Raw genomic sequence first — 24,997 nt, 5'->3', positions numbered from 1 at the left:
GTTCCACATGAACACCGATGGATGAATAAGTGAAAAGCCTACAGAATTTATCAGGCCAGATGTGATGTTTCTTGGGTGAGTGACATAGCAGTGGTGTGGCAGGAAAGCAGCCCTATTCCCTAGTAAGTTTTATAAATTGGTTCAGAAGGTAGAGTTAGAGAAGCGCTCTTCAGAGAGAGAGAGAACAGGCTCAGTTAATCTAATACTGCGCTGTCCACTTCCTGCCTTATTTGGTCATGACTTAAGCCCTTTGAAAAGGACATCCCTTCAGAAAACCTTTTCATGTTAGCATTGAGAGTTGCCAACTATAGGAGCTCTCACTGCAAGCAAGGAGTGTTTAATGTTGTGCATCTAAAGCATAGTCCTACTAGCTAGAGGACTGCACACGACTGGTGACTCATTGCTTTCACTGCAAGATGCTGAGATCATTGACGTTTGACCAGTGCCCTTGGCCCTGATTTGAATTTGCCTAGTTCTTTTACTGATAGATGGTGTTGCCCCTTCAACATGGGCGTCAGTTGCTGCTGGTAGTAGCTTCTGTTTTGCTATGGAGAATGAATGCTTTGGATAAGCTGGACTTGGTTTTATTGCATAGCTGCAATGTTTGCTCAGAATGGATTGCAGTAGTGCAACTTGACTAAGAATAAGCAACAACAGTGCGAAGATCAGACCTCTGTAACAAATAGATTATGCTGTTGCTTCATTTCTATTTGTATGTGTCGGAGAAGGTGGCCCAGATAATCTGGTGCTCCAGTATCAGAGGTGCTTCGTAGACTTCACCAGGTTATTAAACTTTGTTTATTCATACATATTATGGTCCAAACTGGTGGACTATTGTTGACATTGCGGTGAGACATAGCCAAGTTAGAGCCTGTGTTCTGCATATATGTTTGCAGTGTTTGTAAAGTGCACGTATCAAAAGTTTCATGATGCTATGTGCAAATGCTCTCAGGGACGCTGCCGACTAAGGGACCTGAGGGCCTAGAGGTAAGGAAAAGCGTCTCTGAATAGAAACTCCTTCAGTTGCTTCTCGAAACTACCACCTTGTTACTAACAATTGCCAGATTTCCATTATATGGTAGCTGCAACTTGACTCCACGGTTGAGGTGGGCCTACTAGGGCTTTTCCCCTGCCCGGCTGCTCCGGAGGTTGTAAACAGATTTATCGACCTAGACGTCGAATAGCTGTGGCCTGGAGATCTGCTGGGATGCTAGTGGTTGGGTCCTGGAGACGCGGTGTCTCTCAGTGAGCCTGGGCAGAGGGCAGAGCCCTGACTAGGGAGGAACCTAGAGGACTGCAAAGGCACCACATCGCGGAACAATGGAGGGAAGTCCTGGACACTTGGGAGCACCCAGAGAGGGCGGGCAGCGATGGAGAAGGGGATTGGGAGGGAGCTCAAACAGGTTGGGAATATGCACACATGGCTGGGGAACTTGGATCGGGCGGCAACACCTGGTTCGGGGTGAGGAAAATTATTTGATAAGCAAGGGAAGTCTTGGTGTCCTTTGGTATTGTGGAATGGGGTGGACATAGGAGCCCCCCTGAGCCCTCCCCGTGGTCAGTTGTGATCTGGTTGCAATGGTCCGTCGGCTGGGGATTGCTTGGGATTGGCCCCCTGTGGCCCCTTCCGGCCCTGCAGGTTGTGCTTCCCCGTACTGGGACTCTCCTCTGTAGCCCCTGATGCTCTGTACACCACCCTTCACATATTTGGAGTTTAAGTAGGCTTATGGGAGGCATCCCCACTGTAGCCCCTTTCTCATATAGATTAGACCATCTCAGTTTTATAACTGTACTAGCAGCCCGTCCCGACCTTGTCCGGGAGCAATCAGGCTTACCGGACCCCCGCCCGCCCCGACATTGTGCAGCAGCAGCCTGGCCCCCCGCCCGCCCCGACATTGTCAAGCAGCCCGGGCCCCCGCCCGCCCCGTCCCGTCCCCCGCCCGCCCCATCATTGTCAAGCAGCCTGGGCCCCAGCCCGGTCTCGTCCCCCGCCGCCCCCGGCCTGCCCCGACCCCCGCCTGCCCGGAGCCTTACCTCAGCCGCTGCTCCTCCCCCGCGCTCCTCATTTCACCGCTCCTCGCCGCTTACCGCTCCTCCCGCCTGTCCGCTGGTCCTCACCGCCATTCCGCTGTTCGTCACCGCTCCTCTCCTGCGCCATGTCCGCCGCTTCTCCTCGCGTTCCTGGACGCCGCTCCTCCCCGCGCTCCTGACGTCAGCACGCAGGTCGCGGCCGGCGCTACTTCGAAGGGACTACTTTTTTTTTAATGTTAATTTTTTAAATAACGCATATTTTTATACTTTATATAGCCTATGTCCATCTGCACACCCTGACAATTAAAATGATGTATTGGGTGTGTGGATTGGCACTGTGGTTCCCGAGTTTACCCGCCTCAAAGGTGCAAAGTTCTTCCTTTATAATAGTAGTATAGATGATGAATCGATGTAACACTGCACTACCAAGCTTTCTTCTGTCGCAGACACCGACACAGGGGCTGTTTCTCCTGTATGTGCTATGACTGTTGCAGACCCTCGGCATGGGTGGCTCTCATCTTGACTGGGCATGAAATGTCAGGGGAGGGTCTCTTGTCACTGCACTGTACTGTATTTCACTTGGTGATTGAAGAGCTATTCTGCCTGCAATTGTCTAAATGCTACTGCACAAAATGCTAATAAAAATTTTTAAACAAATATATATATGGTAGCTGCAACCAAAAAGCTTTCTGACCCCAGGTAAAAGTTCTCACCTTGCAGACCACGACCAGAAAGGTTCTGCTTGAATGTAAGGAATCAGAGTGGATATAAAGAAGGAATTTGTTGGCCAAGAAGGATAGGGTTGTCCATGAATGATTTTATGCATGATAACTAGGGCCTTTAAGACAATACAGAATTTATTTGGGAGCCAGTGAGGAGAGAAGAGAGCAAGCAAGATATGGTCCCTAAGCAAGGAAGGGGAAATAAAACTTGCTGCCACCATTGAAATCTTTGATTTAACTTTTTGTCAAGGCCTAGATAAACATGCGTTGGCTTCATCTAGGCATGTTTGAATAAGTGTGGTAATAACCAGTTCCTGGAATGAGCTAGGAACAAAAGGTAGGACTTTTTTTTAACGTTTGAGGTGACAGATGAAGGAACTTTGTCAACACAACTAAACTACAGGGAACATAACTTACAACGCAACTTTTACCACGCAGTGCCTTTACGACGCAACTTTTACAACGCAAATCATTACAACGAAATGCGCTGGGGACGCTCTAGGATAGGGAATGTGTTTAATGTACTATCCAACACCTTCCCTACTATCCACGGGGACTGGAGTTGGAATAGTAAATTAAACAATTCACTATCCAGCGCCTAAAAGCATTATGCGTTGTAATGGTATGCGTTGTAAAACTCGCGTTGTAAAAACATGCGATGTAAAAGCATGCGTTGTAATGTCGTACATCCCTAAACTACAACTAAATTTCCTATGTAAAACTTCTCAACCACAGTTGAAAGCTTCGAGTGCGACTTTGCAAATCACAACTGCGGGCATCAGAGGAAGCAAACAGTTGTCCTGTAGACTGCAGCACGACCCTTATAAGTTTTCTTTTGCAAAAAGATATTTTTTAGCAATTGTAACCCCTGGACCCCTGGTCCGAGTTCCAATTCCATCACTTTGCAAATGGTGACATGGAAGTCTGTTTCTTGGAAGCACTCTTTTCTGTATTTGCCGCTAGTCACAGGGATTCACAGAAGTAATCTGCCAGGTGAATATGAATAAAGAAGAGCATCACAACCAGCTTCTAACTGTGCCGATTGTTCCAACTAGCCCAACACGAGCAATCGCAGACAAAGCTCTGCCACGCAATCTTTGCCGCTTTTACTGTGATGCTAATCTGTCTTCAAAATCAGCAACAAAAATGTAATTCATTGTTTTTTCTGACTCTCCAATTTTTTATCCAGTATGATCATTTGTAAAATTATGTATTCAATTATTGTTGCATCCAAGCTCAAAGGGCTGGTTGTTCTGGTCAAGTGGACAAGGGCTATGTTTCTAGTGAAGTACAACATGGATTCAATTAGGAACAGACAGCAATAAAATAGAGGTGCATGGGAAATAATTGTAATTCTTGAAAATGTCGAGCAAGCAACAAAGAGCATCTGAGCATCTCTGTGCCCTCTGTGGATGCTAAACTGTCTTCATTAACTTATGAATTTACAAACCACAGAAGAAGAAATGGCTCCTGGGCTCTAGTTACCCAAACATAAATTAGTAGATTTCACGAGCTTTGCAAACTACAAAGCAAGCACAATCCAGCCCCGTGGATGGAGAGAGCTTCACACTTCAGTTCACTCTAGAAGCTAAGCAAATTTACAACAAACCCTTTGAAAGTACAGGCACCACATCCGCAGCCACGGTATTTGAATATTCAGCATTTCAAACGCACTGCGTGCTGTAATATTAAATAATTTAGCAGCGGATAGAAATATATTTCAATTACTTTGCACCTCAGGAAAGCAATAATGATCAGTTCTTGGGCAAAGTCGCTTCACAACATCCCTTCATGGAGTTCGAAGTGAACATGTGTGTAGGAGAAGAAAGCACTAATTGTCTACGATGGTCCCATAATGACACCAGGACCCAGAAGGGTTCAAGTCGAGGCATGATCAAGACATTTAAAAGTATTACTACTGGCTCAAGATGACTTTGCTGAACAGTAATACAGATATAGTATTGTAATTGCATTTATATAGCGCTTACTACCCCTGACGAGGTGTCAAAGCGCTTTTTCGGGGAGTAGAACGCTACTCCAGGACCCATAGAGGATGAGTGTTGAATTAGTATAGTGAAACATGCAAGTGAATTTTAAGTGGTGGATAGGTTAGTCCGTTATTTGGATTTGGAAAGATAGCAGAAGGATAGAAGAGGATTAAAGGTTTGTATTTATATAGCGCTTGTTACCCCTGATGGGATGTTGAAGCACCCTGCTCCAGAAACCCATAAAGGATTAGTGCTGAATTAGTATGGTGAATTATGAAAGTAATTTGAGTGGTGGATATTAGTCAGTTATTTGGAGTGAGAAGGGTAGCGGAGGGATAAAAGGAGAAGAAAGGTTTGCATTCATGTAGCATCTGCTACCCCTGATGGGTGTTGAAGCGCTTTTCTGGGGAGTAGGACGCTACTCTGGAACCCATAAAGGATTAGTGTTGAAAATTAGTATAGTGAAGTATGAAGTAATTTGAGTGTTGGATATGTTATTCAGTTATTTGGATAGAGAAGGGTAGGTTGCGTTATAGAAGAGGGAAAGAGGTTTGTATTTATATAGCGCTTGCTACCCCTTGATGGGGTTTTGAAGCGCTTCATTGGCGAGTAGAACGCTACTCTGGAACCCATAAAGGATTAATGGCTCATTGACGATTTTTTAGGTCTGCTTAGAGACTGCTTTAGTTGTTCTGAGTGAATGTAATCACAAAACGTTCTTAACATGCAGCAATGAGAGGGGGGCTTTGACTCACCTCCTTTGCTGATCACCTTTACTAGTGTTTCCATCAGCAGCAGTTGTTAGCAAGCTTATGAAGTAGCTCTGTAGCTCAAAACTGATAGAGACCAAGTCAATGCAGAGCCCACGACAAATACAGTCGAGAGGGGCTTTGTATAGGTAACCCGGTGGGAAATAAAGCAGGAGAGGACTTTACAATGTGAAAGCAGACAGATGCAATAGAAAGCATATTTTTTTTAAACTCTGACCGGTGCAATGTGAAAGGTGATTTTTACAATGCTCTCTCTGGGTAATAATATAGAAATGCGTTTTACATTCATAGCTATGACAAAGGCAGCTTAATTAGATGTTGGTCTGAGGCGTGGTACTGGACCTGAGGCACATTTCCTGAGTTTAAAAGGCTGTCCCTTTGCTCTGAGGGTGGCTCATGGTTACAGTCACACTGGCCTGGCACTCTGTCACATCACCTGGATGACACTGTACGGCACCATATATTAATAATTAGCACATCTGAAACTAACTCTTTAAATTCTGGGCCAGCCTATGTATTTAGGTACATGTAGGAGTCTAACATTCCTGGTGTGTACCCTACTGAAGGATGACATCGTCAGGCTGTAGAGGCAGCTTTCTAAAAGAACAATATTAGCATTAAATTAATAACTTCGACTTGATGGTTGCACGTCTGACCATATTTTAAGAGGTTTATGCAATCTGGAACAAAAAGCCTAGATCAGAAAACAATTATTCTCCTGGAAAATTGCACCCTGGAATGCATCAGAGACATATGGAACATCCCCTACTGAAAACCATCTACAGGATAACTACCCCCAAAATGGACTACAGGAATGACCTGCTTGAAGGCATTAACTCGTCCAAATTGAAGAACATCAAACCCTCCCAAGCTCTGCCACTAAATGGCAAAACCACACAACCATAGACCTTTACTCCATCGTCTACCAGTAAAAACGCCTGCAAGGTCTTGACTTCTAACGCTCCGCACGTAAATGCCTTTCACCAATCATCGCTCCCAAGCCACAAAACTACACGAGCACGTTCCTCAAGAATCTTGTGTCTCATCAACCCTTCCCCGTTGAGATGTCTCATCGTCTGACATAGAATATTCACAGTTTGAAGTTCTACGCTATTGCGCTCTTTCTCAACAACTAAGCGCCTCACAGCGCACTTCATCCATTCATTAATTCACCTACACGCTCTCTGCTATCTTCCAAAGCGCGTTGGGTCTATTACAAAGGTGTGAATAACTTATTACCTTCCAATATTCAGCTTGCATTCCCTCGTGCATTGAACGCCCTCCCCTGGGATGTCCTCGCTGTCTTTTTTTGGACACCCTTCGTTGTAGTGAGGGCCTGGATTAGTAACCGGCGTGGTAGAACTTTGTCCCGCTAGGGGAGCCTTCCACATTGTGGATTTCAGAGAACAGAAGTCTGGAAGAGTTTCTCTGCCATTGTGATCTGATCCGAAGCTGGGAATACACCATACTCCATAGAGGATGCGATGCCTTATTCAGAGGTAAGGATAAAGTGCAGAAAAATCTACGTATGACAAGCTAGACGGAATCCCCTACAAATCCTGCAGAGCCCAGTCCTCCTCAGAAGATGTATGGAAAGCGAAAGAAAATAAAACTTTGCTGATTTGATGAAGGGGGAAACCTCTCTAGGAATCCTGGGAGACTTGGCTTCATCTTCGACTTGAAACATGGCTCCAATATCCTGTCACAAGAGTCTGACAGACATGTATCTGAATATCCCAGCAGGATCACTGGTGTCCTGGTCTGCTATGCATGGCTTTCTGACTGCTGGGCTTGGTGGACACTGGGAGAAGGGTAATGGTAAGTTCAAAGGCAAAAAAGTATTTGCATCTCATCCCTACTTTATATGATGTCATCTGGACTGGTCCACAGGAGGTTAATAGGGCACTCTTTTCAGCCTTAAACTATGTGGATTGTGCTGCTGGACAAAGCTATACCAGCTCATTAACTCATCAAAATGGACATCTTCAGCCACGGGTTAATTCGAGTCTTCACCTAATCGCCCTCTAATTGCATTAAATGATTACTTCCCAATCTATGATTCCGACATGCAACCCTGCAGCACTAATGACTTATCCGCAGACTCTGGCTATCCTTAATTTAACCTTAATATAAACAAGTGTGTGTCTTCATATAACGTTATTATGCACAAGTGTGTATCTTCATGTAACCTTATTATGCACAAGTGTGTGTCTTCATATAACGTTATTATGCACAAGTGTGTGTCTTCATGTAACCTTATTATGAACAAGTGTGTGTCTTGTGTAACCATATTATGGACAAGTGTGTGTCTTCATGTAACCTTATTATGAACAAGTGTGTGTCTTGTGTAACCATATTATGGACAAGTGTGTGTCTTCATGTAACCTTATTATGAACAAGTGTGTGTCTTGTGTAACCATATTATGCACAATTGTGTGCCTACGTGTAACCTTATTATGCACAAGCGGGTGTCTTCATGTAACTTTACTATGGACAAGTGTGGGTATTCATGTAACCTTATTATGCTCACGTGTGTGCCTTCGTGTAACCTTATTAGACTCACGTGTGTGCCTTCATGTAACCTGATTAGGCTCACGTGTGTGCCTTCATGTAACCTTATTATGCACAAGCGTGTGCCTTCATGTAAGTTGATTATGCACAAGCGTGTGCCTTCATGTAAGTTTATTATGCATAAGCGTGTGCCATCATGTAACCTTATTATGCACAAGCGTGTGCGTTACTGAACAGGCGTGCATTCGTGCTTCCTGGTTGCTGTCTTTTAGAAGGGTCCTTAGACCATCAGATTAGTAGCTGCCTCCGGACACTTTTTTACAAAGAAATGTGCTATATCTGAACCCACTCTTTGTAGTTTAATGAAGAGACCTTTTTCTGAGCAGACTGCTCGATTCCCGTTATTAAAAGAGATTGACTATTAATCCTGGTTTTTACCAGTGAGGAATGGTCGTCGTTCTCGAAATGGAAGCCAAACTTACTTAGGAGTGCAGGTTGCAGAGTTACAATAGAATCAGATGCAGCATTAAAGCTGTCACTGTTAATGTGCAAAACAGGCAGCCGGTCATGCATAGGGACATGTGCTGCTTAAGTGACTTCTGAGTATTCACGAAATAATAAGAGGCAGGCGCAGGGTACCATGTCCCTGATTAGGATGGGTTTGGGAAGCCTTCTGCCTGAATCCCATTTAAAGGGACGGGCCTGCCGTCTCGTGCATGCCTCTGGACTGCATTGCATATTACCTATTACACCGGTAATCGTGCTGGTGGCGGAACCCAAACACTGGAGCCGCATCCCCAGGTAGTGGCACATTCAGGTCAATATTTCTGCAAGCTTGAGAGCTGCTCTCTAATGAGACGCGGTGCGCGAGGCCCTTGCTCGTGGACTTTGATGTTAGGATTTGTGGTGGATGGGGTCAAACCTTTACAGGTGTCAGAGTCCGGTTCCTGGACACTATGCAACATAGAAATAGCCACAGCAAGAGGAATCGATGGCATTCGGCAAGTACAAGGTCCTGGGTGGGCAGAGCACTGTTTTACTACTTGCAAGTATACGAAAAAGTGATGGATGGCATGTTTGAATTAATCTCAGCCACTGGTACTTACTCGGGCAGCATCCCATTGCATCCTGATTTTACCACCTCAGTTTGGACCCAGCCAGAGGCAAATCAGTCTCGACCCTGCTCCAGTGGGAAAAGCCCAGCCTGAACTGCCAGGCCAGGCCCTCCTGAACCAGATCTGAAGAAACCTAGGACTGGTTTCAACCTAGTTAGGGCCTGTCAGCCAGGTATAGTGGAAGAGGTGTGGCGCATGCCGGACGCTGGGGATCACGGTTCGATCCCCGGCACTCGATGGCAGGGATCTGCCCAGCACCATCTGACTCTGGGCAATAGCTCGCTTAATCTTCCCGACGGAAACCTATGGGTAGCTGTGCGCTTTACAAATACAGGATTATTTATTAATTAGTTTTAGTGGCCAGGTGTGCACAGGACTCGTGTCTGGGCATACCCGTATAACTGTTCGTGGCTCAGTCCTGAACTTGGTCACCATCTTGATGAACTATCTGCAGCAATAAAAAACAGAACCTATGTTATGAAGGAACTTAAAAATCTGTGTTTTAAAAAAAAAAAAAATAGGCTGTGCTCTTCCTTAGGCCTTCTGTGATCTTTCCCGGGAGTTTTCACCGACTAGCGCTGGGACACTTCTGTTGGAGTAGCTATGCGCCAAAAGTTTCATTATTATGCAGTAGATTGCACACAACCAAACACTACGATGTCCAGCCGTCCTCTCTTTAAGGTGCACAAAGAGCCAGAAAAGGAACTATTATAGCTAATAAAACTAATTTAGCTGAAACTATGTTCAACAGTGGTTACAAAGTCCTTGGCAGGACAAGAGGAGGCTTTTTGCGTGGACCAAAGTAATGGTGGCCCTGAGCTGCGACATGGCCCTCTCTCTTCAAAATGGGAGCGTTAACAATGTGAGCCAGACATATATGCACAGAATATCCACTTCCAGCTGTAAGCCCTCCCCAGGACCTATCCTCAAGATTCGTGATATAATGCTTCCTTTCTTTCGAAAATATCTTATATAGACGGTCACTCAGCGGTCTCTCCAAAAAACTGCCTCGTCACAGATGCTTGGATGTTCTTCAACCTATCACATCCACCTTCAGAGGACCTCTCTGAGACCCGCTGGAGTCAAGATCCTATTTATAAATTGTTGGGTGGAGTGTAGTAATTAATCTATGGAGGCACTGTGGTGTGTCCTAAATCCCTGCATATTTATTAACTCTGTCCAGATGATACTGAAGTAAACTGCCTAAAAAGAAAACCAACTGTTGTCATTGTCCTCACTTGCTCCCTGTGGACTTTGTTTTGAATCCCAAGACCTTCAGGTAACTTAAAATACTCTGAATACTCCTTTTATTAGCAGAAATCTACTGCGCGTGCATGCTCAGCAAACCCCTTCAATGGCACTGCGCGTGCATGCACAGCAAACCCCTTCAATGCCCCTACGCGTTCATGCTCAGCAACCCCTTTCAATGGCACTACGCGTGCATGCTCAGCAACCCCTTCAATGCCCCTACGTGTGCATGTTCAGCAACCCCTTTCAATGGCACTACGTGTGCATGCTCAGCAACCCCTTCAATGCCGCTACGTGTGCATGTTCAGCAACCCCTTTCAATGGCACTAAGTGTGCATGCTCCGCAACCCCTTTCAATGGCACTGCGCGTGCATGCTCAGCAAACCCCTTCAATGCCCCTACGCGTTCATGCTCAGCAACCCCTTTCAATGGCACTACACGTGCATGCTCAGCAACCCCTTCAATGCCCCTATGTGTGCATGTTCAGCAACCCCTTTCAATGGCACTACGTGTGCATGCTCAGCAACCCCTTCAATGCCCCTACGTGTGAATGTTCAGCAACCCCTTTCAATGGCACTACGTGTGCATGCTCAGCAACCCCTTCAATGCCCCTACGTGTGCATGTTCAGCAACCCCTTTCAATGGCACTAAGTGTGCATGCTCCGCAACCCCTTTCAATGGCACAACACATGCATGTTCTGCAACCCCTTCAATGGCACTACACATGCATGCTCAGCAACCCCTTCAATGGCACTACACATGCATGCTCAGCAACCCCTTCAATGGCACTACACATGCATGCTCAGCAACCCCTTCAATGGTGCTACTCCCTTTATCACACCAACTTACCTGTGAATTCAAACTACTGTGCAAAAAAAAAGCACAACCAGTACGACATAAAAACATCCAAACAAAGGCACAAGTTATAATTTAGGATATTCTTAGCTAAAAAAACTAATAGTGGCCATAGTTAAAAAACAAAAAGTATGTAATTTGAGGTCATTCAGGTGGGGCCTTACACTGATAAGCGGGGTTATATGTTTTCTGATGTTCTTCAATTGCAACCCCTTTCTTTTGTAGAAAATAGTTGTAGGCTCTTTTCAAAAGTTTGCAATTTTAGTTATTTTCTCTACCACACTTTGTATAGCTCGGCGTAGGTTTGGGTTCATAGCATTCAACAAAATAGGTGATCTGTCCTCTCTTTCTACATGATTCCTTGTGACGTGACAGACTCTTTAAGTATGAGTGAGAGGAGAGGATTTGTTTGTATTCAGCCTTTAAAGGTGCAAAGCTGACAGGTCACAGGGCTGAGCTGGAAGCCAAACAGCTCCTCGTCGGGTATGACATTGAGGACTAATCCTATGACTCAATCTGTATTATTTGAACAATTCTTCTCAAAACTATTTCTACGCTTGGACATTCTGACATCTTACAGCCTGATTCATCAAGGGGCCGTTTTGCGAGCCCCTAATAGCGAATCATAGCGATTCGCTATTGAGGACTCGCAAAACGGTATTCATGTAGGAATTGCTAAATAAATAGCAATTCCTACATGTTCTCTATTTGCGAGTAGCAATTTGCTACTCGCAAAAAAAGGAATAACTCCCCATTCATTCCTATGGGCCAAAAGGCCCATAGGAATGAATGGGGAGTATCCCTTATTTGCGAGTAGCAATTTGCTACTCGCAAATCAGATAGCGATTTTAAGGGTGCCAGGGGTGTCCAAAGGACACCCTGTAGCACCCCTAAAATGCACATTTAAACAGGTGTTGCGCACACACATGTCCAAAGGACATGTGTGTGTGTAACATGCAAAAGAAAAAAATGCACTAAAGTGCATTTTACACTATTTACGCAATTTACCACCAAGTCAGACCTGGTGGTAAATTGAGACCAAATATTGCGATTTCGCTATTTCTATTTGGTTGATGAATTGCATTTAAGGAATCTCTATTAGAGATTCCTCAAATCCAATTCCTCGCAAATATGCGATTTCGCTAATAGTGATTTTTGCATTTGGGACGATGAATACCAAATGCAAAAATCGCACTCGCAAAGGGACAGATTCTCAGAATCTGGCCCTTTGCGAGCGCAAATCAGCTTGATGAATCAGGCTGTTAGTGTCAGGGACTGGACTCCCAGGGAGCTGCATATATAGTCCTGTTGAGTGATGCAGTGTGCAGTCATTGACAAAGGTCCCATTGGGCAAAGCTCCCTCACAGGCTTTTAAAGAGGGGTCTAGGTAGTACAAGTGTTCTGGGCATTTGAATGCCGGTAAAACGGAGATTCTGCTGTTGGGGAAGAATACGACCCTGTGGAACATACACTGGTGGCCTCCCTCCTTAGGTCTGATGCCCGCTCCCAAGAGCTCAGTAAAAAACTTGGGTGTCTGGATGGATCCCTCTCTGAGTCTCCAGACCCACACAAAGAAAGTGGCAGCGACTTGTGTGGGTCTACTAAGGAGCCTTCGTCCAATCTTGGGGTTCTTTGAACCGTCCATGCGTCAGCTTGTGGTTCAGGCCATCATTCTGTCACGCTTAGACTATGCCAGTGTCCTTCTGTTAGGTGCCAACAAAACAGAAGTAGCCCGCTTTCAGAGAGTCCAGAACTCGGCTGCTAGGACCCTGGTAGGCCTTCCCCGAAGATGCTCTGCCAGAGCTACGATTAAAAAACTGCATTGGCTCCCCATGGAATCCCGCATCAAGTTTAAGACGCTATGTCTGGCTTTCAAAATTCTTAAACTTCAGAGCCCGGCCATCTTACGCCCTCTCCTGACTTTTTACGTTCCACAACGTAATTTGCGCTCCCTTGGTCAACATCTTGCAACCATCCCTAAAAGCAGGCTCTGCCGTATGGGTGGACGCTCTTTTCGGGTGATGGGACCTAGGCTTTGGAATTCTCTTCCGGTTGCCATTCGGGGCATCGAGAACCTGCTTGCCTTTCGCAAAGCTGTAAAAACCTATCTGTTCTCCTGTCCTTGAAGCTTTGCTCTTCTGGCCTGCCACATCCACTCCACTCCATTAGTCATTTAGCGCCGGGACGCCTCTTCGCTGGGGCAGCTGTTGCGCTTTAATAAACTATTAACATAACATAACATTAACATTTTAGCCACTGAAGGTTTTGGACTTTGTACAGGAGAGTAAATAGAGCTTTCCTAGTGCAAGTTTGATGTTGTTTGGGCTTCTTGGCCTTGCAACCTTTGAAAGCTCAACTTGTTTCGTAGGTAGCCTTGTATGGATAGCATTGTATTGAGTAGTCATGGTGTCCAGTCCATCGCTGCGATGAGCTCCAGCAATTATCCAATGTGAAGAAAGCTATATTTATTCAAATTTTTGACCCCTTTATTCATGGTGTGGACTAGAGGTCAATAAGAGACAACTTTGCATCAAGGATGGTGCTGAAGTTCCTTACTTTCTATGAAGAAGGTGGGCTGGTGGCTCTGCTTCCGTCCTTCTCATCCCCAGGATTTTATTTTTGGCTCCATTCATGTGCGTTATCGCTCCTTCCCCATTGAAACGTGGTGCTGGCATCAGGTAATGTTAGTCTGGTTTTCTTTGCTGTTTTCCATTCAGAAGCAGATATTAGTGTTTTAGCATATTTTGGAAATGTATCTGGTAATGCACGAGGAGCTGTGTCAGCAGGTATATTTAAATAAGGCGCCAGCAAGACAGGTGACCCCAATAGTACATCTCATGACACCGGGAGTAAAGATGATTCCACCGACCTGGTGGGTATGGTATGGAAGAAAGCATGAGATCCAAGCCAAGGATGGTGTATTACATTTTGTGGAGGACCCCTTGCCGGTGATTTGGTCAGACCATTTCCTGATTAAATGCATCTGGCAAATCCAGAATAAGCTGATGCAGGCTAGTATGGTCTACAGGCATCAGCGGAAAGCTGTTAATAAGATCGACCCTGGGGAATTTAGTATAGCATTAGCCAAGTCCATTCCCTTGCTGTCAGGAGATATCGAGGATGCACTTGGGAGCTATAGTAGCTGGATCAACAAAGTAGTCGATCAACTCATCCCCTCAGTCCAACTTAGGCGCAATAGGTACTCCCCCACGAAGCTTTGGTTTTCCGGCCTCCTAAAATTGGAGAGACAACCGTGCAAGAAGCTAGAATGCAAATGGAGACAGAAGTATAGACCAGAGGATAGAGAGACCTTTAAAAGAGCTCGAAAGAAATACTATGCTTCCATTTTCAAAGCTAAAATCCTCTACTCTGAGGAGCGTATTGACCCATTTTGGCAATAATGGCATAGACATTTTTGCAATTGTTAAAGACTTTCTCTCCCCCCAAAGCTGAGATGTGTCCATGCGCTGTCGCAGGAATGGTGCAATGAACTTTCAAGTTTCTTTCTCAACAAGGTTCGTGCCAGCCAAGCCAATTTTGGTGCCTGTGATGGCCAGCTATTGGTGATGGACTCTCCTATTGTCAAGATTCCTACCCCTCAGGCTAAACTAGAGGTATTTGAAGCAATATCCTTGAGTGACTCCCTGGTAGTCTTAAAAAATCTTAAATACGGCTCACCTATTGATCCCTGCCCGACTAAACTATTGGCAGGTGCAACTGAGGTTATTAAACGCGTGGTTTATCCCTATCCTCAGCCAGGGTACCTTCTGCCTGGAAACAGGTCATGATTGGACCCTCACTGGATCCTGCTCTTCCTCCTAACTCACGCCCCATTTCCCTTCTTCCAGCAGTGGCCAAGGTCCTGGAAAAACAGGTCAACAATCGGCTATCTGGCTTTATGGAATGGCATGAACTTCTTCATCTGGCCCAATCCGGTTTTAGATCCTTACACAGTACGGAATCAGCGCTGGTTGAAATATCTGAGGCTATACGTGAAACCTTAGATTCAGGGGGCAGGGCAGTCGTGATCCTTTTGGACCCATCGGCTGCGTTCAATGCGGTCCTGCATGCCCTGCTCCTGGCTCACATTCGGGAAATCGGTGTGGTAGGGTCAGCCTGGAACTGGCTTAAATCCTATCTGGATGATAGAACACAGCAAATCTGGATCCCGCCGTTTGCCCCCTAGAATCTGATTATGGGAGTTCCTCAGGGTGCTGTTTTGAGCCCCCTACTGTTTAACATCTCTGTGTCTCCCCTCATTCACCTAGCGGATAAACTTGGAGCCAAAGACATCTCTTACGCGGATGATACTCGGCTCCTTTTCTCCTTGAACAAAAGTGAGACGAGCTTTATCTATGCAAAAACCTGCCTGACGGGAATCTTTCAGTGGCTATCACGAGCCCAATTGAAATGTAACGAGGACAAGATAGAGGTCCTCCTTTTTTATAACTTCCCCCCACAGTTTTGGCGCTCTTTTTGGCCTGATGAGTCTCCCCTGCCTTCACCCTATGGGGGTCCTACTAAGAACTTGGTGATCGGTTTCGATGATAACTATGCTTTGGCCATCAGATTAAAAAACTATCGGAAATATGTTTTGGTATCTTGAAGGTACTGAAAAAAATCTTACCGCTGCTCCCCATTACTGCAAGGAAAACTGTCACCCAAGCCTTGATCACATCCTGCATTGATTATGCCAACACGTTGTATGTTGGTCTGCCTTGGCAACCTCTTAAATAAAATTCAGGTTATTCAGAATGCAGCGGCCAGACTACTATTGAACCTCCCTAAGAAGGTAAGCGTAAGGCAGCACCTTCATGGCTTCCACTGGTTGCCGGTGAAAGAGAGGGTGAAGTTTAAATCTCTGGTATTTGTTTACTCCGCCATCTATGGCCATGGTCCGGCCTATCTGAGAGCAAGATTCAGCTTCTATGCTCCGGCTAGGGAGATACGTTCCTCCACCAAGCTTATGGCATGCGACCCAGGTTTCACAAGCAGAGGACTGGTGGCAGCGCCCTCTCATGGATGGGGGCGGTAGCCTGGAACCAACTCCCAGTGGAGTTGCAGGCTCTGAGTGACCCTGGGCTTTTAGAAAGACACTGAAGACCCTACTTTTTTAGTTTCTCTGTTTCACGTCTAACCACCTGCAGGGCACGTGCCGGGACACTCCCTGGAGTAGCTGTGTGCGATATAAGTGCTGTTTAACATACCATTTTCATTTCAGGTTTCGGTAGTCTAGGCTCTCATGTCCAGGTACTTTTGTGGGGATTGTAGGCATCGTATTTAATCATACGATCAGTGTATCAATTTTTGTTTCAAGGCAACTCCCCATGCATTTCTTGCTCAGTAACAAGCCCATGAGATGAGTGCCTCGCTGCCTGTTTGCAAGCAGGTAAGTATTCATGCAGCATAATTCTCGGTACCTGTTTGAATGATGTGAAGTCTGTGCCGCCCAGCAACAATCCGAGGATTTTCAGCACCTCACAGAAAATAGCATTTTACAAGCTTGGGAGCTGTCCATAGACTTAAAAAGGGCAGATTTCTGGACTTTTGACCCCGCATTAGATGGCTGCCTAAGCTGATGCCCTAGATCCGCTTGTAGACATCTCACTGAGCAGCCCCTTGAAAGTACACATTGAATCCTGTAAGATGGGCTGTGGCTGCAGGCCATGCACAACTACACCCATGACTAGAAGGTGAGTCCTTCAGCTTTAGCAGTTTTTCATCTCTTTCTGGTCTCCCATTACTTTGTGAACCTAGTAGGTGAGTATTTAATAGTTCATCCAGTACATGACTGTTGCAGATTTTAGATAGCTCTGAGTTTTATTTCCCAATGTATTATGGCCATAGTCGTTATTTGGTCATCGTTTCTTCATATTTTGGTACCGTTTTATCCACCTATCGAATAGGGTAATAAATATGTATTCGTTATACGCGACAGGCTTCTGAAGGCTACATTTCTTCAGAGTGTGGTGAGAATTGACGCCGGTAAGGTGCATTACGTTGATAAATAAAGGAGTAAAAAGAGGATCAGGAAAGGTATGAGAGAAGATAGAAAACAGACTAGAGGGATTAGATCATGTAGTATGAAAAGAGGACATTAAAACAGGTAACACAGCACATTCACGGTTTGCCATTCACTTCCTTGCAATATTACATTCATGCAACTCTTAACCCCTTCGATGCTTATGACGGAACGGTTCCGTCATCAGCGTCGGTTGAGCTGTGCTGATGACGGAACCGTTCCGTCATGACCACACCCGTTTTTCGAATCTTCAGCACAGCGCGAAAATTCGCGCCGCGCTGAAGCGGTTAAGTGGGAGCCCAAAAACTGACTTAAGTCACTGCCCAATTCTAATATTTCAAAAAGTGCCCTCAGTATCTTAATTTCCCTGTAATACATGTATATCTTTCTTGAGCACAACCTTGGGCATCTGGAACTACAAAAATACTGGAGTGTTTTAAAGCTTGTTGTAACCGTACTCTACAGTAACCACACCCTGTGTTTTGATGTTTTGCAGACATAAAGCCCGCAAATGTGTTCATTACCGCCACCGGAGTCGTGAAGCTCGGAGATCTTGGACTGGGCCGATTTTTTAGTTCGAAAACCACTGCAGCACATTCCTTGGGTAAGAGCCGACCCCTTTCAAAAACTGCACCCAACCTTGCGTCAGTCATCATTTGCAATTGTGATGGAACCGAAGGTTTGCTGGTAATGAGATTTATGTCTTAGAAAGTACCTAAGAAGTATTTCAGTATCAACACATCGTCTTACAATCAACATACCCTGTTTCTTTTTCTCCATAAAATACTTTGATTCGAAAATACCCTCTTCCTTTTCAGAAACTCTGGGGTACTAAATGTTGCAAAATGAATGGAATTGGTGAAAACTCACCTACCTGTTTAGGACTGGCTCATTTAGGTTCATGTAGAAAAATGTCCACTCTACCTCGTCCCACTACCAGAAAGTTGGGGTTTCCAAACAGGACACTGAATTACAAATAAGGAAGGGTGGCTGGACCTTTTTCCAGCATGTTCTGATTACATTATTCTATTGAGGCACTGACTGAAAGCCTGAAAACAATTTTGGAATTAGTTTTTCTTACTTTTAGTATAGATGACCTAGAGTGATGCTAAAACTCCATTGCACTCTCATCTCCATGTTTGGTGTCCCACGCCATTGAATGCTAAGCCCATAATTCTTTCCTTCTTTTTGCTACCTTTGGCACATACTGTTTGAAAGAAAAATACAGCTTCTTCTATAATCATTTCCTAACTTGCCTAATGCTCCTTTGTAATGCATCCCTGCTACAACAGTGCTAGTAATTATGAACATGTCCATTGAAATTAGCTTCCATTGGAACCAGGGCTCCCTTTTATTAGTATTGTAAACAACCCCTACTGTATTACTTATTTAAAGAATAATCTTTTTATTTTTTTATTTCAAATGTTTGTCTTATATGTATATTTTTTATGTGTGTGTATGTATATTCATCGGAAAAAAACAAAGGTTACAGGGACATTATAGTTGGGAAATAGGATTAAAAAAATGGTAGAAATTCACTGAAATAACCAAAGATTACAGAGACGTTATAGTTAGGTTAAAATTTTACACACATAAAACCATGGAAATACAGCAGTTTTAGTTATGGTAAGAAACTATATCTCGTTCCCTAAGAGGACTAAAACAAGCCCCCCCAACATGCACAGTTTTCTTATCAATAATTTTATTGCAAATATTGCAAGATATCAATTATGTGAAAGATGCCATGACTGATGTAATATGTGGGGTAATTAGCAAGGCATGGCAAGGGTGTGAGTCAAAGTTACTATAAGGCACTAGTTATAGATTCGTGACATAACCCGGCCAGCCCCCCAATGCCCCCCTCCAGCATGCAGCCAACCCCATGCTGCCACTGCCCTGTTGCCAACTAACTGCATGGAACCAACCCACCCATGAACAGTGGTGGGTAGGTCACAAGACGTGGCTTGTAGCCAGACCCTGTTGGCAACTCCCCAAAAGCAGCCAACCCATGGGCCCCCTCCCTGGGCTGCATTTGACCCCGGGTAAGCCATCCCCCTGGGCCTGGCATCATATTTCGGGTGGAGGCATGCGGCCCACTCTCCCCAGGGACCCCATTCCCTTGGGGTCCGGCACCACATTCAATGGGGAGAGAGGGCACACTGCCCCTCTTCCCTGGGCCAATTTCGGCCCCAGGAACCCCATCCCCTGGGGCCTGACACATTTTGTGGGGAGGTGGGCAAGTGCCCCCTTCCCTGGGCTGATTTTGGCCCTAAGGGCCCCATCCCCTGGGGCCCAGCCATATTGCAAAAAATGGAGTGGGACACACAGCCCCCCTCCTCAGGCTGATTTTGCCCCGAGGAAGGGGGCACACAGCCCCTGTCCGCGTTCCAATATCGGCCCCCGGGGACCCAATCCCCTGGGACCCGGGCTAATGTCCAAAGTAGCAGGGGAGCTGCGCGCCCCCTTCCCGGGCCAATTTCTGCCCTTGATACCCAATTCCCTGAGGCCTGGCCAACAAAGGGTGGATGCCATGGTACCATGGGAGAGGTGTGGCGCCGCGGCCAGGGCGACTGACACTGGAATCTGGGGACCACGGTTCGATCCCCGGCTCCGGCGGCAGGTTAGCCCAGCACCATGTGACTCTGGGCAATAGCTCGCTTAATCTTCCCGTCGGCCCCCAGCGCCTAGAGACCCTTACGGGTGATTGTGCGCTTTACAAATGTGGACTTTACTTTACTTTACCACACTATGGTTGGAGGCTATGGGCGGGAGCAGCTATAAATGCTGCTCCCAGTGGTTGGAAGCAATTATTTTTGTCTGTTTCCCTGCCAGCTCCAGTGAGGGCAGGAAAACAGATGAAAAGTCTGCTGCCTGCAGCTATGAGAATTGTTCAGGCTCCCGCCTGCTAGGAGTGGACGTGTTTGCTTCTGCTTGGCGGGAAATCTGAAGTTTCTCCTCCCAACCAAGAGTAAATATCGGTTTCCCTGTCTGCACTAGTGCGGACACGAAAACAGCTATGCTGCAAGGACATACTCACTTTACCACATCATATGCAGAAGATGTTCTACTATACCTTCAGGATGTTCGTATAGCCATCCCAATAACCTTGCAGGCACTCAAAGAATTTGGTAGGGTTTCAGGGCTAAAGTTAATCAAGACTAAAACATGTATATTACTCTTATAGGCCCAGGGGGCACAGGTGCTTGTTTGAATTGATTTGGGTGGTCTCGAACTAGCTTCACACAAAATGAAATACTTAGCGGTCAACATTTATGAGAAACATCCTGATATAATCTCAGGGATCTTAGATTGGATTTTGTCTACTGCCAGAACATCCAAGATATTTTGGAAAACATTGCCCCTTTCGCCCAGGGGTAGGGTAGCTATAGCTAACATGATCCCTTTACCCCGTTTTCTGAATTATTTCTCCACTCTCCCTGTTGTAGTCACAAATTACTTTTTCTGAGTTGTTAAACCAGTACAAGAAGATATGATTTAGGGGAAACAGTAAACATAGGATGGCCCTATCTAAATGTTACTTTCCTATAGATGGAGACCCCTCAATGTTCCTGATTTTGAGATTTACTATTTTGCGCTGCATCTCCAGTGGGTTGCGATGTGGCTAACATTAACTCAAACACCTGAATCAAAGTATATAGGCTTCCCGTTGAAGGGAACACTGTGGCTGAACCTTTTTTCGGGGACAGCGGCTCTCTAGTGAAATACCTCACTTGTTAGAAGGAGTCAGACATTGCTGGCACAGATATCTTCAAAAAATCAAGCACCATGCTGTATACACTCCAGAGAAACGGTTGCGGATCCCAGGATACGCAGGCTCAGAGAACTGACTAACTTGACCATATGGAATACCGCAAATATCATACATGTGGAGCAGTTTTATACTTCTGGGAATTGTTTGTCTTTTGTGAATTGAGGCAGGAACACTATATATAGTCTGGCCAGTTCTTAATACGTGCAACCTGGAAAAGAGCAGTTGGATGTCTGTGGGACCCCACTCATGAAGAACCAGAAACAGACCGCACGCACCAAGCAGATAGATTTTAGGTGAGGAGGCCAAGGTTGCCATATGGTTTCCAATATTTACAAATCTTTTAGATCCACCCAAAACAAGGACCTGAATACTCTAAAAGTTTGTTGGGAGAATTACCTGGTGGAAGTCCACCCAGAAGTTAATTGGGAAGGCTCTCTCAAATATGTGGGTACAGGTTCTGCAAACGCCTTTATAAATGTTTTACAATTAGACTATTGATTCTGCACTTACCTTATCCCCTCCAAATTGCACAGCATATTCCCTACTGTCTCTGATGCATGCTGAAGACTCTCTAACCCTGAGCAACATTCTTCATTATGGTATGGTAATGCCCGATCATTAAAAGTTTCTGGAATAAAATAACTGACTTGATTGCAAACTGGGCAGGTAAACGGTGATTGTTGGAACCCAAGATCTGTCTTCGAGGACTTATGGCGAGGCCTAGGACAGACAAGATGAGATGCAGACTCATAGTCTTGCCTCTCTTTTTAGTAAAAAGAGCTATCACACTCTGGTGGAAGGTCACCTCAGGCACCAGAATTTACCAAATTGAAGTGTGAGCTCTTTAAATCTCCCCTTTTTAGATCCCGCCTAAAAAAACAGCTGAGTTTACTGCATGAGTCTCTCTTATGCTCAAAATGAGTCCAAAATCAGACGATAAACCATTGTGACTAACGCCCAACATTCTTGGTTTAATGCCCATATCCATGATATATCAATGTTGTCTGTAATATCTAATGGTCTAACAGATGATGAGCTGCACTTTATGGCCTGATGCACATTTCTGTATCTTTAGCTCATGGTTATGATGACACTCTGCTGAAGTGTAAGTCTCTCACACCTTTTGTCTTCTCTCACCAACTGTTCAATGGCTTATGCTGTACCATGACACTTTTTTGCACACTTCCTGCTTTGTACTGTACTTTGTGACTTAAAGAACCGGTACTTGTTAGGTTTAAAACCAATAAAAATTCTTTAGAAAAAGACCACTTTGTCCATATACCCTCCAGAAGAGCAACAAACGAGCTGCTTTGAAATTGTTTCTCTGAGATGGGAATAGACTTGATACTTAAAAAGTTGAATATAGTTTTAAGAATGATTTGTGGAGAATGGACAAATGTGCCATCTCTACTGTGGAATTTGGACAGTCATGAATGTAAAATACAGGAGTTCATTCAGCAAAAGGCACTGCTAAGAACGTAGCGACTTAGAAGTCTGCAAGAGCGAATCAAAACTCCTAAATAGATCATTAGTCAAGCCGCACTATCTAGTTTGCTAAAGTGAGATGTGCGTGGATCATTTTTACGAGGGAGCTTATTAAATTGTGTAGAGTATAGTTATAACTTTTCTTCCAACTGAACCTAAAAACTTCACTACTCGTCTGGTTAAGGAAGCTCGTTAAACTTGTAGTCCTTAAAGAGTCCATCCAGCGTGGAGGAACAACCAGGTCTCTTGACCACTCCTCCGTCCCCTCGCTCACCAGCAGTAGGCAGTCCAGAATGTCGCTCTATTTCATGCTGGGGTTCGACCTGTAACACACTGTACTTGTCGCCGGCAGTAGGCGTGTCCAGAATGTTGCTCTATTTAGTGCTGGGGTTTTGGCTGTAACACACCTGTACTTGTCACCATCAGTAGACCAGTCCAGGAAGTCGCTCTGTTTCGTTCAGGTGTTCGACCTGTAACACACCGTACTAGTCGCCTGCAGTAGGCATGTCCAGGATGTCGCTCTGTTTGGTGTTGGGGTTTGGGCTGTAACATACCTGTACTTATTGCCGCCAGAAGGCGTGTCCAGGATGTTGCTCTGTTTGGTGCTAGGGTTTGGGCTGTAACATACCTGTACTTATCGCTAGCAGTAGGCAGGTCCAGGCTATCACTCTGTTTCGTGCAGTGGTTCGGGCTGTAACACACCTGTATTTGTCGCCGACAGAAGGCGGGTCCAGAAAGTCACTCTGTTTCGTGCAGGTGTTCAAGCTGTAACACAACGGTACTTGGCAGCAGTAGGCGTGTCCAGGATGTCGCTCTTTTTGTTGCTGTGGTTCAAGCTGTAACACCGATACTTCTCGCCGACAGTAAGCATGTCCAGGATGTCTGTTTGGTGCTGGGGTTTGGGCTGTAACACACCTGTACTTGTCACAGTAGGCTTTTCTAGGCTGTAGCTCTGTTTGGCACTTTGGTTTGGGCTGTAATACACCTATACTTGTTGCCGGCAGTAGGCGTGTCCAGGATGTCGCTCTGTTTCGTGCACGGGTTTGGGCTGTGTCACTGGCAGTAGGTGTGTCCAGGGGGAAACAACCTTTACAACGCAACTTTTACAACGCACTACCATTACAACTAAATTTTTACTACGCAAAAACCATTACAACGCATGTATTTACAACGCATTTTTTTACAACGCAGGTACCTTTACAACGCATACCATTACAACGTAAGTATTGGTAAGTATATAATTATATTTTAAATTTTATATGTTTGGGTTTTTTTAAGGGGTATTTTTAGGGTTCAGGGTCAGTTTTCAGTTTTTGGGTAAAAGGGTATTTTTAGGGTTCAGGGTCAGTTTTCAGTTTTTGGGTAAAGGGGTATTTTTAGGGTTCAGGGTCAGTTTTCAGTTTTTGGGTAAAAGGGTATTTTTAGGGTTCAAGGTCAGTTTTCAGTTTTTGGGTAAAGGGGTATTTTTAGGGTTCAGGGTCAGTTTTCAGTTTTTGGGTAAAGGGGTATTTTTAGGGTTCAGGGTCAGTTTTTGGGTAAAAGGGTATTTTTAGGGTTCAGGGTCAGTTTTCAGTTTTTGGGTAAAGGGGTATTTTTAGGGTTCAGGGTCAGTTTTGGGTTTTTGGGTAAAGGGGTATTTTTAGGGTTCAGGGTCAGTTTTGGGTTTTTTGGGTAAAAGGATATTTTTAGGGTTCAGGGTAAGTTTTGGGTTTTTGGGTTAAGGGGTATTTTTAGGGTTCAGGGTCAGTTTGGGGTTTTTGGGTAAAGGGGTATTTTTAGGGTTCAGGGTCAGTTTTGTTTTTTTGGGTAAAGGGATATTTTTAGGGTTCAGGGTCAGTTTTGGGTTTTTGGGGTACAGGGGTATTTTTAGGGTTCAGGGTCAGTTTTGGGTTTTTGGGGTACAGGGGTACAGGGTAAAAATAAAATAAAATTAAATTTAAATTAAATCAATTAAATGAAATTAAATTAAATTAAATAACATTACATTAAATTAAATTAAATTAGATTATTTTTAATTATTTTAAATTAAAAAAATTAATATATACTTACCAAAACTTACGTTGTAATGGTATGCGTTGTAAAGGTACCTGCGTTGTAAATACATGCGTTGTAATAGTTTTTGCGTTGTAAAAATTTAGTTGTAATGGTATGCGTTGTGAAAGTATGAGTTGTAACGTCATACATCCGGGTCCAGGATGTTGGTTTGTTTGGTGCTGGGGTTTGAACTGTAGTAAATTCAAAAAATGGTAAGGAGGAAACCATATATATCAATACTCTTCAAAAGGTGACTATGAATTCCTCTATAGTCAGTCAATTTTACATACTTTAATTATTGTAATCTGGAATCACTTCATCTTGATTTTTTAAACTGTTTTCAAAACCGCTATATAGATATATACACACACATATACAACATTTATATACAAGTTACATAAAAAAACAAACGTACAACATTCCTCTACAAATCACAACTAATCA

General features: G+C 44.7%; 1 protein-coding gene across 1 annotated transcript in view; it reads left to right on the top strand.

The window, feature by feature from the left end:
• The window catches only part of NEK6 (NIMA related kinase 6), a 663,914-nt gene that overhangs the window by 501,909 nt on the left and 137,008 nt on the right, over nucleotides 1-24,997 (top strand). Inside the window, exon 8 of the mRNA XM_078641833.1 lies at nucleotides 17,759-17,866. Within this exon, the coding sequence (XP_078497959.1) occupies nucleotides 17,759-17,866 (108 nt within the window). The remainder of the gene's footprint in view (nucleotides 1-17,758; nucleotides 17,867-24,997) is intronic.

Source organism: Lissotriton helveticus, chromosome 5_1 (assembly GCF_964261635.1).
Source record: "Lissotriton helveticus chromosome 5_1, aLisHel1.1, whole genome shotgun sequence".
NCBI lineage: Eukaryota > Metazoa > Chordata > Amphibia > Caudata > Salamandridae > Lissotriton > Lissotriton helveticus.
The sequence above is the reverse complement of the archived record's forward strand: the minus strand, read 5'-3'. Positions and strand labels throughout refer to the sequence as shown.